Here is a 20,372-nt window from a genome sequence, read left to right on the forward strand (position 1 = left end):
AAATTCAAAAAGGGAAGTCACAAATCAAAAGGCAAAATCAAATGTTCAAACACATCAAACGAATGGATCATAGAACAATAACACAATGGCTGGATGTAAAAGTACAGAGTCACTTCAAATGGATATCACCTAAAACAGACTATAATATAAACCGTAAAAGTAATAATAAAAGAATACTTTAACACACGAAAATATGAAACAATTCAAATGAAAAAAAAATAACGGCCTGAATTATAACAAAACAATTTACGAAAAACAAATATGACAGATATAAACCAACAACAGCAACTAAACTACAACCTCGCTTCATTCTGTATTTGCATGTCTGTTATAAGTTAAGCGCATGGCGTTTTTAACGTTAGTGGTTGCCGGTGTATTGTTATAAATTATGCCATTATTTTCTCGTTTGCAAAGTTTTACATTTTCCATGTCATGGTCTTTTATTGCTAACTATAAGGTATGGGTTTTCTTATTGTTGAAGGTCGTACGGTGACCTATAATTGCTTATATCGAAGTCATTTAAACCCTGATGATTTTTTTTTTTATCATTTGAAATCACAACATATCTTAATTTTTATAGTTAAAAAAAAGTAAAGGAGCGCTTTCATGCACCAGATAGTTGGGAAATATACCCCTTTTTCAGTTATTTTTTTCTATACTAATTGTTCCTGAAAAATAGCTATTTTCACGTTTTCCCTTATCCATACGATTTTCCAATGATAATAATTTTCATATGCTGCCACCTCCGCTATTTCTATATTCCACCACCCGTGTTTTCAACGAACCACGGCAATGAAAATGGAGGAGCATCATATTGTAACTTATTTGCATAAAAAAAAATTATACACAAATGCTTGTGGCTGATGCAAATGGACAAACATACTAAAATAGTTTCCAAATGCAAGAGTACATCAAGGGCAGGTGCCCCAGATGACATTTTACTACATTTTGGATGCAGCCTCTTAGACATCCTGTCTGTATGCTCTGAGAGTAAAACACAAATCCAATAAGGAAAATTAGGAAGAAAACTAGTGAAATTCATCTTCAACTTCAGAGCTTGAGCATCAGGAATATGTTATATCGCATCGAGGAATACTCGGATTATTACCTTTTCAACTTTTAGACGGTGTTTTGACAGACACACTTTGTTATTCTTTCCTGCTGTGGTTGACAGTCTAAATTTCCACAGCCATTTACTTTGATAAAGTAACTTATCATATAGTTTATTGTAATTTCTGTTCACATTCTTCTACAAAGAATAATAAACTTAATATTTAAATCTATAGAAGATTTTGATTGTTCACTGGGTAAGCAGCTAGACTAAATTGCTTTAGATATTACCACTAAAGTAGCACATCGTGACGGCTTTCTGCCATCAGATGGTAAGTTGGAATCACGCTATCTAGCAGTGGATATGTTACCTAATTTGTTTTAATCTAGTATAATAATATTGAATCATAGCTTTCACAATTGTTCAAATATATAAAAAGCCTGCTTTGAAAAGATTATTCAGCTAATATAAATTTGTTACATTCGAGTGGACACCAAGAGTATATAAACCAATTTCGAATGCAGTTTTTCTGGATGATGTTTGATATAAATTTGGGTAGAGGTCATCAAATCGGGTAGAGGTCATCAAATCATTCATAAAAGATGTGAAAGTGTTGAATATTTCCCACACTTCACAAATGTATCAGTTATAAAATCAAATCAAATGAAATCATTTTATTGGTGTAAAATCCAGATATTGGATTGTTACAAAGACAAACATGACAATCATTACAAACATAACTGTATAGTTAGTATAGTCAAACACATGCATACTAGTTACTATACTATATATAAAAATATTAATTTTCGCGAACCATTTAGGTCACGGAAATTCCAAAATATGGCATCAGTAAGGAGAGTTGTGCAAATAATGTGAATACACAGAACCCCCATCCAAATTATCTTTAGCTAAAAGTATTCATCATTTTCTATTTTATATGTACCAGCAACATTCCATTTTTCTATAATTTCGATTGAAATATTCCAAAATCTGAGTTAAAATCGATCGAATGCCCCAAATAAACATTGTCTGATTGGTTGAAGTACTGTGGCGTCAATGATTAGCATAACTTGATAAGCCTCGATGTAAAGAATAAGCCTCGATGTAAAGCACACGCTTCACATGAATAAGGAGAGTTTTACAAATAATGTGAATACACAGATCCTCCATCCTATTTATATTTTTCTGGAAATGTTGCAGTGTTCATCATTTCTGTTTTGATTCTGCTCACAACATTCCATTTTTCTATAATTCCGATTTAAATATGTGGAACCCGCAATAAAAATAGATGGCCTCAATGATCTAATAGCAACGCAAAAAATTCCGTTACCCTGAGTTCTACGATGTTACATTAGACTGGGATCCGGCCCAATCTAGCTGCGCGTCGTAAGGTCAAGATTAGCCAGGATCCCAGTCTAAATTATGTTACATAAACCCAAAACCATATCACACAATTACAGAACTTTGCGCTCAAATGTAATTCTTGGGGAAGTATACGGGTAACTTCGTTTACGAAAATTTATACACACTTTATCATTAACATATTACCTGGCTTTTGCATATTCACTATTTTTTTATTCTGAACTGTAGTCGAATTTTATTCTATACATTTTTTTTTACATGAAGCAATAGGAGTAAGAATATTTATTTAGCGCCAATTTAACCAGCATCACAATAACTCGAATAATTCAGCGCCCTCTATCCACTACTTTTCTCGAGGGCTTGAAGGCAGACTGATCATTGGTCGCGTCAGCCCTGTACAAATTGTACAGACCAATCAGAGTCTATCCCATGGCGAATATGCGCAATGATTACTTCCGTAGTAAATACCGCTTGTTTACAAATTTCAAAATGGACGTCGACCAATGCCTTCGAATGATAGAAGATAAATATGACTTCAAGTTTAAAGATAAACAGGAAGAATCTATAAAAGCAATTGTCCAATTTAATGATACATTCGTTACTCTGCCGACGGGTTACGGAAAGTCCAGTATTTATTTTTATCTGCCCGAGATATTTGAGGCCTTGACTGGAGAGAAATCGTCTATTGTTGTCATTTCACCACTACAAGCATTGATGCTGGATCAAGTTCAAAAGCTGGAAAAACTGTCAATAACATCTGTTGTGGTTGGTGAAATTCAGAAAGATAAAGGTGTTGGTCAGAAAATATCTGAAGGACAATTCTCAATCGTATTTTCCTCGCCAGAGGCTGCATTGACATCTGGTATGTGGAGGAAGAATCTGACCTCAGGTGTTTTCCATGATCGTGTAAAGGCAGTTGTCATTGATGAAGCACATTGTATAACTGAATGGTAAGTCTTATATACAATCTCTTATTAATTGTTTTATAGCAGTTATAATCGCCTCAAGGGTAAAAAGGGGGGGTCTTGTTAGTTTAGTTGTGAGTTCGTGGTCTAGTGGTTAAGACCGATGGCTACAGTGCTGAAGGTCTCGAGTTCGATTCTCACTCCGGGTGCTAAAAATATCAGTACATCAGAAGGGTAATTTTCACGCTCTCACACACATCTCTGGTACCCAGACCGGAGTTTAAACTAGCTTGGGTACTTTGGGGGCCTCGGTTGGTCAAAGTTGTCCGCTACTTTGACCTGGAGATCAATCGTCTGATATCTCTCTGGTTTGTTTGTTTCCACCGAGTGGCCCGGTGGTTTTCTCTGAGTACTTCGGCTTCCTCCACCATAATAACAGACTTCCCGGTGTCCTAGCACTCCCTTTGTGTTGGGTGGGGATTGAATTGACCTTTAAAAATAATTGTTGTATAAATATATGTTAGTGACACATCTCCATTAATCCCTATAGGGAGTGTACATGGATGCCACTGTACCCTCGCAGCTTTCGAGGGGTTCTTTGGATATCGGAGGCATTTACCAGTACATACATACATACATGAACCCCCTTTTTTTTATTACAAATGTGACTATAAGGACATATTGTTGGGTTCCTCTTTAAACTTTTAGACACGATTAGATCAGTCCTATAAATACAGTGACATTATATAAAAATATCTTTTCAAAAATAATTATTTTTCTTTTAATTAATTTTAAACTAATAGTTATTGTTTTATATATAAATTATAATATCGAATATGCACATGATAATACTATACTAACTGTAAATTTATTTTTACATGTATTTATTACTGTAATTTTGAAGAACTATTAAATTTAAATAGTTTAATTAATGCGATTTGGAGGAAAGCTGCAGTAAATATATGATTTTGGTATCAGAATGAAAGTTCTTATTTATATTGCAGTCTTAAGTATAGAGAACATGCATGTTGTCTCATTGGCACTCACACCACATCTTCCTATATCTATGTAGTCACATTATGCCAATAAATAATAACAATCTTGCAAGAATTTCTGAATTTAAAGATGTACACAATGATTTTATAGACTTTGTATAAATGTATAATCATTAATTGATTTATTTCATTCAAATAGACATGATAGATTGATTTTTTCCAGCATAAAATCAAGGAATAATATTTGTATATACAATTCCTTGATAAAATGTATAAATAAACTATAATCAATATGCTTTCGGCTTTTGAATAAAATTAATAAAAGTTAAAATATATACATTGTAATGCCATACATCAGGGACGTATATAATATAAGTCCTTGCATACATGTACATGTATTTATAAAAAAGGAGATGTGGTATGATAGCCAATAAGACAACTGTCCACAAGAGACCAAAATGACACAGACATTAACAAGTTACAACTATAGGTCACCGTACAGCCTTCAACAATGAACAAAGCCCATGCCACATGTCAGTTGCTTAAAAAAAACAATATCCTGAGTTTTAAATTATGTTGAATTGATTATTTTAAAATAGATAACATTACCAGTAGTTTATTAACTTGACATATTTTAAGTTTAGATGTACTCTTTATTTCAGGGGTGGTGAATTTAGAAAAGAATATGACCGACTAAATGAACTGAGATCAGTTTTTCCTGAAAAAACAGCTTTTGTGGCGCTTACTGCAACAGCAACACAAACTATGAGAATGGAAATAATGAAAAAACTCCAAATGATACGAAATGACACACGCACAGTATCACTTCTCCCTGACAGACCAAATGTGATATATCATATGCAGAAATCCAACAAGAAGAAAGAAGAACTAAATTGGCTTCTTAATGATTTAAAGACAAATGGTAAAAGTTCCAAAAAAACAATTATTTACTGCAGAAACATAATGTCTTGTGCTGATTTATATGAACATTTCTGTAATGAAATAGAACAAGGTAATGATCTTGAGAAAAGAATGGTTGCAATGTTTCACCGCTCAACTGCAGACACAAACAAGACCCATGTTTTGTCCCAATTTCCAACTTATGACACTAATTTGCGAGTTATATTTGCTACAATCGCATTTGGTATGGGTGTGGACATTCCTGATATTGAACGTGTTATACACTGGGGTGCACCTCGAGGTCTGGAACAATATTCTCAGGAAAGTGGGAGAGCTGGTAGAGACGGTAGAGAATCAGTTTCATGTGTATATTATTCCGGTTATGACATAGCTAAAAATCGCTGCAAGGAATCAGTGCGTGACTTCTGTACAACCACAAAATGCTTGCGTATGCAGCTGACATCTCATTTTAAATTAGACGACATTGCATCACCATCATCAGGGACAAGATCAAGTCAACCAACATCATTGTGTCGCTGCTGCAGTAACTGTAAAGTCAATTGTGAATGTGGAAACTGCTTCAGCTTTCATGATGAAAACAGTTCCAATGACTTATTCTCAAGAGAAGACGACTTCTTGCTTGGACAATTTTGTGGTTTTCTTAATGAAGCAGTGAGGGAAAACTTACTTGATTTTTACGAAATCCTTGTTGAAGAACAAAAAGGACGACATCTTCTTTTTAATAGTTCTATGATTGAAACCGTTGTAGAAAATGCAGACTTCATTTTCAGCGAAGACGACATTGTGTCTCTTGGACTTATAGATCATAACCTGGCAGGAGATATTCTTGAACTCATTGCAGAAGTTAAAGATTAACTTTACTACATTTTAAATTAAAGTTGTTACATGTACAGTGATGTATATGATACACAAGACTGAAATATATACCGGTAAGCTCTTCGACAAATTGATGCCTTGTTCTATATAGACATGTAAATTTAACTGCATACTAGTACATGTAGTACAGTAACTTCTAAATATAAATTTGGTAATTGCAAGAGTTTCAGTTATGTAACAATAACAAATGTCATTTATAAATTTTGTATAGCACAGTTTGTAAAAGATTTTCCTTGATCCAAATTATTTAATACATGTATTTCTCTAATTTTCTGAAACTTCATAATTGCAATTAAAAATGCAGACTAACTTTTCTGATCAACCAATTTTTGTTCTAGTATTTATACAATTCTTCCATTTCAAAGTACACCAAGCTTTGACTTGTCCAGTATCTTAAATTCTTTTTGTTGTATGCTTGTTTACAAATAAGATGTGGTATGATTGCCAATGAGAATACATTCTTTCGGGTACCAGAGAACATGACACAAAAGTAATTAGCAACTGCTAGGCCTTCCACAATGAGCAAAACAAGCAGACTTATAAAGACTTTCAGAGGCATATGTAACATTGTAAAACAATCCAAACAAGAAATACATGTTACAACAAACCACTCTTATTTTTCAAGCTCCCGACTTGGTACAAGTTACAAGTACATACATGTACATGTAAGGCATACATGTGTCATGGTTTAACAGGTTCATATATATACATTATTTTATTCTGTCCTATTGCCATTTTTCTATCTTTTGTTTCTAATGTGTCAGTCTTGTCTCTGGGCATGAATATATGCAACCATAAGCCAATGTTATGGCCTGCTGTACAGCCTCCAACAATTAGTTAAATTAATGCGTAAAAGTTGATTCATCAATAATAAGAAACAACAACAAATGACATGAATGATATGAGAGAAAGCAACCACTAAAAGACAAGCTCAGGAATTGGATAACAAGGTTTTTGGTTTTGATCACTGCTTAATCTTTTTTCAATTTCAAAAGCATGCATGAAAAAATCCCACTTGACGTTAATCAAACAATCAATGCAATCACATTAAGAAAGAACACTAAGTAAAGGAAACAATGCAATTTGTTATAAAAAAAAAGTCTTTATTTTTCAAACATTAATCAAGCAGTAAACATTTACATAAACAACACTACAATTTACTCAATTTCTTATTATTGGTGCACATGGTGCAATTATAAATAACATGATTGAGGAAGAAAATTAACAGATTTCATCCAATTTAATTCTACCACACTTTAGTTATTTACATGACACAAGCACTATTAAAACATAGTTCTTAATTACTGATAAGTACATTTTGTACACACATAGACACAGAAAGCACTATAACTACAATCAGTAATGAAAATAAACTTGCGTACCCTATATGTACTTTAAATATGTCAACAAAACTTGCACAAAACCTCACATGGTATATATAAATTAACACTTGAAATTGTGGCATACTAATTAATGACATGTAAAAAGATGCTCTAAAAATACCAGGTACCCTCTGCATACGTTTCAGTTGAACAAAATTAATTATTTACATGAACACATTGAACTCAATTCCAACATCAACAAAGCTGCTATTGAATGTTTTTGGTATTATACTCAACATATTGCACTTAATCACAAAAACTGACTTCATACATGTACTCAAACAAAAGCAGTTATTTACATATGACCCATATTACACTAGACAGCAACTGATATATATGCATGTTCATCATTGTAATAAAAAATAAGTTAAATTTGAGCATTTGCTATTGCACTAAAATTATCAGACACTGCCTTATACATTTGTACTAGAACAAATGTTTGAATTTACATGATATATATTTGAATTTACATGATATATATTTGAATACACATCAACAAAAAAACTCTTTTAGAGTTTTCTATTGCACTAAATATTGCACTATAAACATGATAAAAATATGACAAATGGGTTTCAAAGATAAACATATTGCACTAGAGTATACATATGAAATGCACACATTTGATGACTACTATAAATATATACATGTATTGCACTAAAATTATCACAACAACAAATGAGGTTATTTTGCCAACAAACATTTTATAAAAATGCATGTATATAAGCTTTTGGTGGATTAAAAAAGGATTTCCTGTATAAAGAGAGCATAAAAACATTTATCTTGAAAGACAAAAATGTATTTTAATTTTCAACCTTCACAATTGGTTTACTCTTATTGTACAAAGTATGATCTTAACCTCTGAGTTTTGGCAAAACTTTCCCTCTTCTCTGTTAGCCACTGGTTAAGTTTAACTCCATCTAACTTTTCTAACGGATCACTTTTTATTGTTGGAAATGACCGGTGATGTCGACCAGGAATAGTGGAAAATAAATTTTCAGAACCCAAATGTTCAACTAACTTTGAAATGTCCTTTTTCATTGATGGTTTTGAATTTGTTGGTTTGCCAAAATACTGATTAAGGCCTCTGGTATAGGAGTCTATAATGTCGTTGCACCCTTGTAGACTTCTCCCGCATCTCTGAATGGAGGCTGAGGACATATTGCCATGCAGTGAATTCAATGCATCCTTTGCCCTCATGTTTAAAAACTCAAGTGCTTGGTCGGCTGGAACATTACACCCCTCAACTCCATGAATGTTTATGCATCTGTTGTGTCTTAGCTGATGTGCTAATTTTGGTGGTAAAAGTGCCATTAATTGCGCTTGTAAACGAAAGGCTAAAAGGCGATATTTGGTATGATTATTTAGTGAAAATCTAAGAAAGTCAAACCTCCACATTCTCACTAGCCTGTCCCCATCGTTCTCCTTTGAAGAATCTTCTCTAATCCAGTCTTGGAGACCTTCTCTTAGCAGACAACAGGAATAATTGAATTTGTAATCAGGTTTTCCCTGCTGTTCCTCTGACTGGTTTAAAGTTAATGGAGTGATCGAAGTGATCGTAATATAACGACTGGATTATTCGGGTTAGCATCACAACAAAATTATTTACCGGTATTTTTGTGAAATTTCAGTTCAGTTATCAATTAGAGAAATGTTGGCAAGTATTACTTATTTATGTTAAGGTTCTACTGATGTGATTCTCTAGACCTTTTTGACGGTCCGGTTTATCCCTTTTATCTCAATACTATCTCCGATGACAGGAATGTCAACTCGACCTATTCGTGTCGAAAGTGAAAATCCACTCTATTTGATGAAATAATTTCTTCTTCAACGGTTCATGCATTATTTTTGTATTATTTGATAACCAATCACATTCACGTTGCATGTTTGCATGAAAATGGTTATGTACATGTATTAATTTAGTGAATTGTAAGGGCGATGCAGCATGCGAGGTCAGTGCGCGATCACGTGACATTATTATATGTAAACAAACATGCTCCCCGTGTAACACGTGTCTGAATTATCCTTTTAAAGTGTTATGAATCTTTCAATCACTATTTTATGATATTTTTCTTTTTGTTTTTAGGTTCGCATATCAGTAGTCCAAGTGAATTAGAAATAGTTCCGAGTTGTGTGTTTGTTTTTTTTAATAGTCTATAGAATTAGAAGGTAAGTCTACATAAGTTATATTTACATGTAACTAAAGTCTAAAAAGATGACTCCACTTTCCCTCTATATTTAAAACCCGCTTACCAATTTAAACAGCATTTGCTCCCCTTGAAAGCTAATTTGCCCCTTCCCCGTCATTTCCCTTTAAATTTGCTCAAAAGTCATACTTATAGTCCATTTACATTAACGGCTGATTTGTGATTTTACCAAATTTTCATATTGAACACATTTGACCATTCAGTATGAGTTCCCATGTTTTTTTGTCTTATATGAAGGAGGTTTTAGGTCATCTTTTTCTAAACACCTTATTGCTATTTGTCTGTCTGGATTGTTAAAACCACAAAATCAGATAGTGATGAATATGCAAGTTTTCAACAATCCCGGAAATTACACTTTATTTAATTATCGCTATTTAGTCCAATCTGGGAAAAACAGTAATACACTGTATGTACAACTTTCTGTTTGGGTCATGCGACTGAAAATAAAGGTTTTTTACTAGAGAGCTGAGGGAGGAAAAACTTTAGAAAGCGATCATCAAGAAACTTTAATAGTTAATAATCCACTATTTTTCTAAATTGAAAATTGAAGTAAAAAATTATTTTGTTTTAAGTATTTACAATAAGTTAAAACGGGTCTCATTAAAAAGTATTGTGCATGGTGAATTGTTTCAACGGCCCCCAGATAGCTTCAACTGGATGAAAAAGTTGTGTAATTTTAGAATTCATCCGGTATGGAATAAATAGCGATTAGGTGTATTGACATCCACGAAAAAATATAGGAAGTAAGATACATGTAACTCCCCTTTAGGTTTTGATAAATATTGGATATGACATTAAGAAGTTATAAAACTGTATTCTTTGAATATGTTTCTAGCGTAACATGCACGCTTAGTACTGCTTTTTATACGTCCGTCAAAGACGGGACCTATTATGGTATACAAATGTCAGGTGTCCGTCTGTCTGTCCAGCGTAAACATGTGGCACCGTAACTTGAGAACGACTTATCCAAATTTCATGAAACTTAATATAGTTGTTTCTTATGATGGTCACATGATCTGTATACTTTTTGGTGAAAATAAGATTAAAACTTTTTGAGTTACGGCACATTGTAACTTAAACAGGGGGGGTGTTTTTTTCACATGTCACACCGTATCTCAAAAACAATTCTTGATTATGGCTTAAAACTTTAAACACTTCTTAGTTACATTAATCTAAATATCTGTATACTTTTTGGTGATGATTCAAAATTTCATATTTGAGTTATTAAGTATTTATCATGTTTTTTCCAAGTCCGGATCCATAATTAGTTTCAAAAACCGGAAGTGTGCCATTTGGCCACAGACCACAATTAATTTCTCTACCATTTCTTTAGAACATTTTGTATCATTAAAAAAATTGCACCATGCACTTTTGTCAAATTTTTTGTGTGTCTTATGTACAGCACTAGTCCAAAAATATATCCAAAATTCAGAAAGATTGAAGCAATCACTTTTACAAATTTAGCCAATATACATCCATACCCCTATGGACAAGTCAAGAGATGTTCCTTAAACTGTAAATACAATGTATGACCTTTTTGCACTTGGCCTAATCACTCATTCCATATCAAAATGAGTTTAAATACAACATCCAAAAAATTATTTTACCTCTCATCTTTCATTTCCACCCAATAAAATCTAAGAAATGAGTGGGGAAGGGAAAGAAAAAAAATTAAGGAAAAATACACTCTAATTAAAAGGAACTACATTCGTGAACAACGAAAAGCGGGGTCATTAATTGTGGTCTTGGGCCATTTGCAATGTTTTTGAAGCACCTGCTGTGCAAATTTCTTGGATTTTAATCTATTTGGAATACCTTTTGACATTAATAAAATGTTTTACTGGCTTTCTATGCAAGAGGAAGCAAGAGAGAAAAAATATTATGTCATTTATCAGAAGCCTGTGTCAAAAACAGGGTCGGTTGATAATTATTATTGTTTTTTTTTTTTTGAAAGATCCAATAAAAAAGTTAGGGTCGGGGCTAAAAAACAGGGTCGGTCAGGTTACCTGAAACACAGATTTTTTTTTCTCGGCCCAAGGAGAGTTGTTAAAATAATGTGAATACACAGAACCCCCATCCAATTACAGTTATTTTTGGAAAACAAATAGTGTGATTTGTCAAATTCAGCTGATTTTTTAATCGTCTTGAAAAAAGTGTACATTTTATGAGGGGGGATAATCCCGAGCTTACAAACACCCGATCCCGGAGTCCCGATAAAGGTCCTATCCCCCCTCTTATATTGTCAAGTCTAAGAATTACTGTTTAATCTTCATTTGGCAAGAATACTTCATTAAGATACCCCCATACATGTATATGGACAGATCATATGTTATCCTCTGTCATTTGAAATTGTGATGCCAGAATGCATTCCCCCCCCCCTTCTTCATAACCACCATCTTGACCATCTTAAATGAAAAAGTTTAGACGGTAAACTATGCTTGAAACCCATGTGTCACTCAAACGACTTTAAAGTAGTCTCCCTGATCAATTACTTACATCAAAGTCAAAGGATAATTCAAGTTTTAAATCGGAGATTTTTCTTGCCCTTTAACATTTATTGTCACAACAACAACTTTCTTTTCTAAACTATCTTTACATGGAGAGGAGACGTCAAAAGAGTTCTTCAAACACATGAGTCGAAAAGTGGTAAATAACTCCTGTATGTGACATTTAGTGGAAGTCATTCAACCATATCATTTTGACAAACAATTCAATCAACATCTTTATTAATTAGTCCTTTGTTGTCGATAGCTGTAAATTGCAATCAGCTGATAATTGATTTTCTGTCAAAATCTTAATGAGGTCAAGGTGAATTCCGAGTATTGTCTGATAAGTTAAAGTCTGAGAAACTCGAAAAAAGTAAATAAACAAGAAGGAGGAAAATAAATCTTTCTATATATTTCTTTCACCAAATTCTTAAGCAAATGACGAATTTTCATCGCCACAAGTATTATTTTTTCGCAAATTGGGAAAAATGGCGACGGCCAGCGGAAACCCTGTGTGAGGACACCCTATAAAGCTTGTGCTCGTGTTGTGCTAAAACATTTTTAGTATGCTGAAAAATACCAACATTAGAAAAATAAACAAATAATTGATATTGTAAAATATCATTGGTTGAAGAGCCAATGATTTACATACATGTATATACATAAATATATCAACCATAAAATACAACTAAATTAATTTACACCACAACTGTTGGAAAAAACCTTTATGTCTATCATGTATATAACTTATCTCATTCTAGTCCATTCAACTGACAGAATCAGTGTAAATTTCATGAATTCTTTAATATCATTATACATGTATAATCATGGACTATTCTTTTATATAGCAATATCTGTTAGCCATTTAGAGGTCTTTTGCATTTAAAGTTCAGTTTAAGTGGGCTTATTTTGGGAAAACGAAGTCAATTTCCAGATCATAGTTTACATTTTCTTTATATTTTGCTGTGTCAAGATAACCTCAATATCAAGGACAATATATAGACCCAAAAACCGTTTATCACATTCTACACATGAGATTTTAGCAGGAAAGACTGTGATTGGAGTATTTAACCATTGCAACTTTTTAATTTGATCTCCTCCACTAATTGAAGTAGAATATTTAATGAAGGTGTGTCCACAATTTAGAATATGTTTATATATGTACAGAAATGATGTTGAACCTGTTTTATAAATTGAAAAGGTTACATTTTCCCCCTTATTTCAAAATCTAAGCTTGAACCTCTGCGGTCTTACAAAGTTGCCCCCTGCCGGGAATCTGGTTGTAACATGTACAACAATCAAAGATCAACCCACACTAAACTGAATGTAATTGAAAGACATCTAGAGGTTGATATCAGAGGCAGATTTAGGGGGGGGCCTGCTTTTTGAGACAAAATTTGGTTGCTCATATAGGGAATCACTGAATCATGACTTGAGCGAGCCCCCTCTTAGGTCAGTCAGTGGGCCCCCACTTAAAAAAATTTCTGGATCCGCCACTGGATATACAGTATCTAACAGAAGATGAAAAAGGGAACAATATGGTGAATTTTAGAGATTTATATTATTTCATGTACATGCATTTGAAATATATCAGATATATTGTTTGATTATTTTTAGTTCTAAGTTCCAAGGTGACCTAGCTTCCATTTTAGAAATGGGATTTAAATGCTAGTCTATCAGAGGGATTTTTCCTTTTAATTGGTTGTAGATATGGAATCTTATTTTACCATGAAGTCAGATTTGAAAATGACTTTGGGAATGAAGATGTTGTAAAGACTGAATGTCAGTTTTAGTCTTATATACAAACATGTATGTACTTTATAATTTTAGTCTTGCATGTATATAATTATGTGTACAATACATATATCACTGATTCAGTGGCAATGGTAAATAGACACTGACAAGTCTTAGATCTATAATATTTTATAGTTTTGAATGTTTTGTCCATTGACTAAAACTAGGTGGAGGTTTGTGTGTTCTTATTTCCAACAGAGGTACACTCAACATATATCAATATGTGCATTAAGCAAATTGATAGTTGCTAGATACGGAATGATTATACAACAAGAAAGTTTTAACCTGTGTATATATATACTTAAAATATGTTAAAAAAAATCATGTCTTTTTCAGGACTTCCGAATCCAACCATGTAGTATGGAATGTCGTTGAGATGTGGTTTTGGTCAATGGATGTTAATGAAGGACCAGTAGTACAAAGTATATCACTGGATTTAGCTCTTTGTCTAAGTGTATTATTAAAGTACTTTGCTTTGAGCTCAGTTCATTGTTATGCAATTCATTCTTTGTGAAATAAAGATTTGACAGAAGACTCTCATGTACAAGGATTTGTCAAAGTAGTACCACCTCTATTTACAATGTAAGTATTAGGGAGATAAAAGCATTCTATTTTGATTTGAACCAAACATATTATATAAAAAAAGAACAAATTTACCCAAGAATGCTACTCCCACTACTAGCAATATGATGCTAGGTTGTTTTAATACATCTGTAGACTTTACTGCCTACTTATGACTCAGTCCTGAGTGTAAATGGTCCTTCAACTATGTGGGGAAAAAATTATAAGGCCTATCTAGCCTTATCAATTTTGAAACTATATTTCATTGTACATATTTGAAATTTTTATACAACCACAGAAATTTTTGCAGTTGAAATACATGTAGGTATCCTGTCGTCGTCTTCCCAAGACGGATGGTTTCCAGATAATAACTTCAGTATAAGTAAAAAGGAAGCCATTAAATTATAACATAATATTTATAATCATAAAAGGAAGCTTGGGATTGTTTTGGGGCGGTTATATATATATAGTCCCTAAGGTTTATGAATAAGGGTTCCAAAGGTGCCCAAAACAAGCATTAATCTTGTGTCAGTACAAAAAGTTGTGTATAAGTATTTCAATTGTTTTGAAACTGTACCATAATATTTAATACCATAAGTAGAAGTTTGGGGTCTATTTTGTGGGTTATGGGGCAAACAGTCGAGGAATTGAGGGCCAAAAACAAACATTTTTGTAGATTCAAGGCAATAAATTGGAGTTATCTTTCTTTGTCCAGAATGGTTGTAATGAATTAATATTACCTAAAACCATTGCTTTATGAAATCTTCTTTGAAAATTGGAGTTATCTGTCTCTGTCCAGAAAAGTAGTTGAATCGACTTAAAATAATGCTATGTATACAATATACAATGTAAAATTCACTTTACTACCAACTGATAAATTTAAGCAGTCTTTAATAGCCATTCAGTGATTACAAGCACTTTGATTATCATTCTAGGGTTATCCCCTTTCACAAATGGAAAAATTTCTCAAGTTTGTCTCAACTAAATTTAGTGAAATGTGTATACAAATGCTTATTACCGGTACCTCTAAACTTGGTTTAAGTTCAATTTTTAGCAGCTTCACTTTTACAGTTCTTGATTTATGTACCTTTATAACGTTATATGCTAGCGGAGGCATCATCACCATGACTGTATGACATTTACACTTTAATACTTTATGATGTATTAAAATGAGTAGTTGAATAATTACTGTTGCAAACTCCATTAAAAATTTGATTTGACATCATTTTTATACAACCGCAAAAATTGAAAACTTTTTGGTTGTACATTGGTATCACGTTGGCATCGTCTTCATCCAAAGACATTCGGTTTTCGCACTCTAACTTCAGTAAAAGTAAAATGGAAATATATGAAATTTAGACACAAGATTTATGACCATGAAAGGAAGGGTGGGATTGATTTGGGGTATTTTGGTCTCAACAGTTTAGGAATAAGGGGCCAAATTAGCATTGTTCTTGGTTTTTGCTCTATAACTTAAGTTGGTTAACAGAAATCTATGATATTTTAACATAAGGTCTATGGTCACATAAGGAGGGTTGGGATAGATTTTGGTAATTTTAGTTCCAACAGTGTAGGATTTAGGGGCCAAAAAACAGGCCCCAAATAAGCATTTTTCTTGGTTTTTGAACAATAACTTTAGTATAAGTTAATTGAAATCTATAAAGGTTTATGACCACAAAAGGTAGGTTTGGATTAATTTTGGTCCCAAGGAATAAGGGGCCAAAATTAAACTTTGTTTGATTTCATCAAAAAAATGAAATACGGTATTGTGCTTCTTTGATATGCCAAATCTAACCATGTCCAAATTCTTAATTTTAGGTCCTGTTTTCTAATTGGTCTACATTAAAGTCCAAAGGGTCCAAAATTAAAATAAGCTTGATTTTAATAAAAATTGAATTCTTGGGGTTCTTTGATATGGTGAGTCTTAACATGTACTTAGATTTTTGATTATGGGCCCAGTTTTCATGTTGGTCCAAATCGGGGTCAAAAATTATTATACTAACTGAGTATTGTGCAATAGCAAGAAATTTTCAATTGCGCAGTATTCTGCAATAGCAAGAAATCTTCAATTGCACAGTATTGTTCAATACCAAGAAATTTTCAATTGCACAGTATTGCACAATAGCAAGAAATCTCCAATTGCACAGTATTGTGCAATAGCAAGAAATTTTTAATTGCACAGTATTGCACAATAGCAAGAAATATTCAATTGCACAGGATTGTCCCTTTTTCAAATTGGTTTACATTAAGATCCAAAGGGTCAAAAATTGAACTTTGTTTCATTTCAACAAAAATTGAATTCTTAGGATTCAAACGCATTGATCTCAGGAATTTCTTCACTGTCGTTCCCTCAATAATTGCATTAAACAGTTTCTAATCATTATTCATTCGAAACCATTTTATTATACCAATGTCTCACACACAACATAATATAGTATACTGTTGTCTATTAGTCCATCATCCACACTTCAGACAATAACTAGAAAACACTTCCCCCTACTTTCAAGAAAATTTGTTGAAATGTTTATATCTATTGACATAAGCTCCACATCGATTTTATAAATTTTAGAATTTTCATTATGTTATGAAGAGAGATTTTATCCTTAAAAAAGAGAGAATTTTCCAATTTTGAACAATAACACAAAAATGCATCCATCACCTTTAATTAAACTTTGGTGAATTGTTTACACCATTGACCTAAGGTCCCTTTTGATTGTAATAAATTTCAGATTATACATTTCTGTGTTATGAATTTTTATAAATGCTAAAAAAAAGAAGGGATTTTATAGTTTTTGGACACCTTTAAGTGCAGGAGTTTCTGGCTACATTGAAAACCCATTGGAGGCCTTCAGCTGTTGTCTACTCTATGGTTGGGTTGTTGTCACTTTGACACTTTCCTCATTTCCCATCTCAATTATTCACATAAACACTTCCACATCATTTTATAAAACTTGGGTGAATTGTCTATGTCTGTTGACTTCAGCTACATTCCAAAATTTAAAACAAGATTAACAACTACAGGTCCCCAAATAGCCTTCAACAATGACAAAAGCTCATACAGCACAGTCAGCTATAAAAGACCTTAAAATGACAAATATAAAACAACTGAAATGAGAAAACAAATAGACTAATAATTGTACAAAACAAAATAGTTCAACCTTTAAGCAAGCTTAAAAGGAATCAAGACATATCATGCGCTTACAGTGCAGCTATTTATTAACAAACTCCATATTCAAACACTCAAACAACTAATTCACAGAGAGGGGTGGAAGTTGAAGCCCCCCCTTTTTTTTTTATCAGTCAATGCATTTGAATGAAGACATGTACACATCAACTCAATTTGTTAATACACATTTACAGTCTAGCTTTCAATACATTTGTAACGACCTTTAACCCCACTGACAATTTGCGTCTGTGTCCATACTTGTTTCATAATAAAATCATCATGGAAAATATTTTTTGATAATTTTAAGAAAGCAGAGCAGTCGCAATAGAAGATATGTCGACTTCTCTCCACTAGAGACCAAATAGCATAGGAGTAAGCAACTGCAGGTCACGGCCTTCAAACATGAACAAAATGCATATCTCATATTAAGCTACAAGAGGCCCCGAAATGATAATTGTAAAACAATTAAAAAGAAAAAACTAACATTACAACTTGAATTTAATATAAATTAGTTAAATAAAAACTAAATTCATATACAGCAAAACACGACAACCACTGAATCACAGGCCCCTGACTTATATGACAGACACATAAGGAATACGGCGGGGTTAAACATGTTTGTGGGCGCCCAACCCTCTTCCACCAGGGGTCACAGTGATATATCATCAAAATCGGTAAGATCAAACTGTAACAATCAGTTAAAGAGGGCTAACTCATCAGAGCAAAACAGAGCAAAAGCATAGATGTGCATGGGAGTACTGAAACTTAGTACAAAGCTAATAAAAACTAAAACTATCATGTATAACTAAGGCTAAAATTATTCATGCAAAAAAGTATATAATGGAAATATGTAATATTAACTTGTGTTGATTTTTTATACATTGATTAATTTTACAGTAGGTCGCAAAAACATCTTTAATAACCCGACGACACTGTTTCCAATTATATTTCAGATGAAGGACGAAACTTTTGTTCTTTTTTATGACGTTTATTACCTGTAGGTCTTGCACGATGTTGATGTCGACTATGCATGTCTCATATAATAATACGAGTATATCATGTTTAAAGAGACCAGATACAGATAAAATGTTTAAATTTGTGATTTTCTTTTTTGGACTCTGAACAGGACTCTATTAAATGAGTCATTTACACATTGATTTCTGTTATCATCCCTTACCAGAATAGTTTTAATTTATTTTGAATGGACCTGTTTCAAGTCACGAGCCTGTAGATCAACTCGTATGAATCTTACAGTGGTATAAAATAAAGATTCCTCAATTTGATGAAATTCTGATCACTATCAACTCGCGTACGTATAGATAGGTATGAATGAGCATATGTATAACAACATCAGAAAACTATAATTAATTAAACATGTTAGCGGGATCCCAACCCTCCCCTAACCTGGGACAGTGGTATATCAGGTTCATTCCCTCTATTCCCACTTTTTATAAATCTGGTAAGAAAAGGTAAAATTTCATGTGGGAATAGAAGGAAAACTTGTGCAAACAAAGGATTATACTGTACAAACATTTTTTAATCAACTGTTAATTGACCAGTGTTTTTTTTTTATTAGAACAGGTTATAAGTTATTTTTGCATCTGTGTGAATTCTGGGTTTTTTTTAAACAAAATAAATAATGAAGTAAAGTTAACAGTTTCCACCCATTATTTTATATCTTTTATTATTGGTCCAAGTAATTATGTTATAAAGTATACTTTTATTCCACATCTTAAGCCAACAGGAATCACCAAAAGCATTAAATTATCGTTAATTTAAAGTTACTTTGGAGTTTGAGAAATATTTATTTTGGATGAATGGCAGATATCCTTATTTCTTAAATTTGGAACTTTGAACATGAAATCTCCAACAGAAACTGGAAGATGGCAAAACAAAGAAAGAGAAAACAGAAAATGTGTATTGTGTTAATATTCAGATGCCATTGGTGATGAATACCATTACATTTTTAATTGTTCTGCTTTCGATAATTGTAGAAAACAATGTATTGCATTTTACAATAGAAATAGAACAAACACATTGAAGTTTTATGACTTAATGAATTCCCCAAAATGTACAGAACTGAACGAACTTTGTAAACTTATAAAGGAGATCAATAACAAATTGAACTTTTCTGGGTGAACAATTGTGAATGCCTCTATCTACTTTCGTACATTATATATTTATGTAATTGTATTGAAATATGTAAAATTATCTCTATACCTTTCTGTTATTTGGTTTTTGAAAATAAAGATTTATATATATATAAGATTATACTTGGTTATAATATTATTTATATCATGATTTATTAGTAAAGCAGACAATTTTTTAAAGTTACAAATTCAAAAATTTAAAAATAAATCTGACTCCAATCTATTTATCATAATTTTTCTCTATTTTTAAGTATTTATTTGATGAAAAAAGAAACATATTACAAATAAACAAGGTATTATACCTAAACAGTGTACCAAATATGTTATGCTTTAAAAAAAAAGTACAGGTAAATCTTAGGTGAAATTCTAATTAACCCTGATTGTTATAAAAAACAAATTATTTATCAAAACATCTATTGTTATTTGCAAGTGGGAATAGAAGGAATAGTATTTTTAAAAAGTGGGAATAGGAGGAAGACACCGTGAACCTTTATGTCATATATTATAACAAGAAGCGCT

At 32.5% G+C, this 20,372-nt stretch overlaps 1 protein-coding gene across 1 annotated transcript; it reads left to right on the forward strand.

Annotated features, from left to right (window-relative positions):
* Positions 1–2,836: 2,836 nt before the first annotated feature.
* LOC139522333 (ATP-dependent DNA helicase RecQ-like) lies at positions 2,837–6,348 on the forward strand. The gene is made up of 2 exons (XM_071315867.1): positions 2,837–3,363; positions 4,976–6,348. The coding sequence occupies exons 1-2, from the start codon at positions 2,843–2,845 to the stop codon at positions 6,087–6,089; spliced, it is 1,635 nt and encodes a 544-aa protein (XP_071171968.1). The 5' UTR covers positions 2,837–2,842; the 3' UTR covers positions 6,090–6,348.
* Positions 6,349–20,372: the final 14,024 nt, after the last annotated feature.

The sequence above is a fragment of the Mytilus edulis genome, chromosome 5, assembly GCF_963676685.1.
Source record: "Mytilus edulis chromosome 5, xbMytEdul2.2, whole genome shotgun sequence".
Taxonomy (NCBI): Eukaryota; Metazoa; Mollusca; class Bivalvia; order Mytilida; family Mytilidae; genus Mytilus; species Mytilus edulis.

Bases quoted from the DNA above. Each gene is read 5' to 3' on its own strand.
- LOC139522333 (XM_071315867.1), top strand. From the start codon at position 2,843: ATGGCGAATATGCGCAATGATTACTTCCGTAGTAAATACCGCTTGTTT. The intron at 3,364-4,975 runs GTAAGTCTTATA...TCTTTATTTCAG, and splicing joins GCACATTGTATAACTGAATG to GGGTGGTGAATTTAGAAAAG.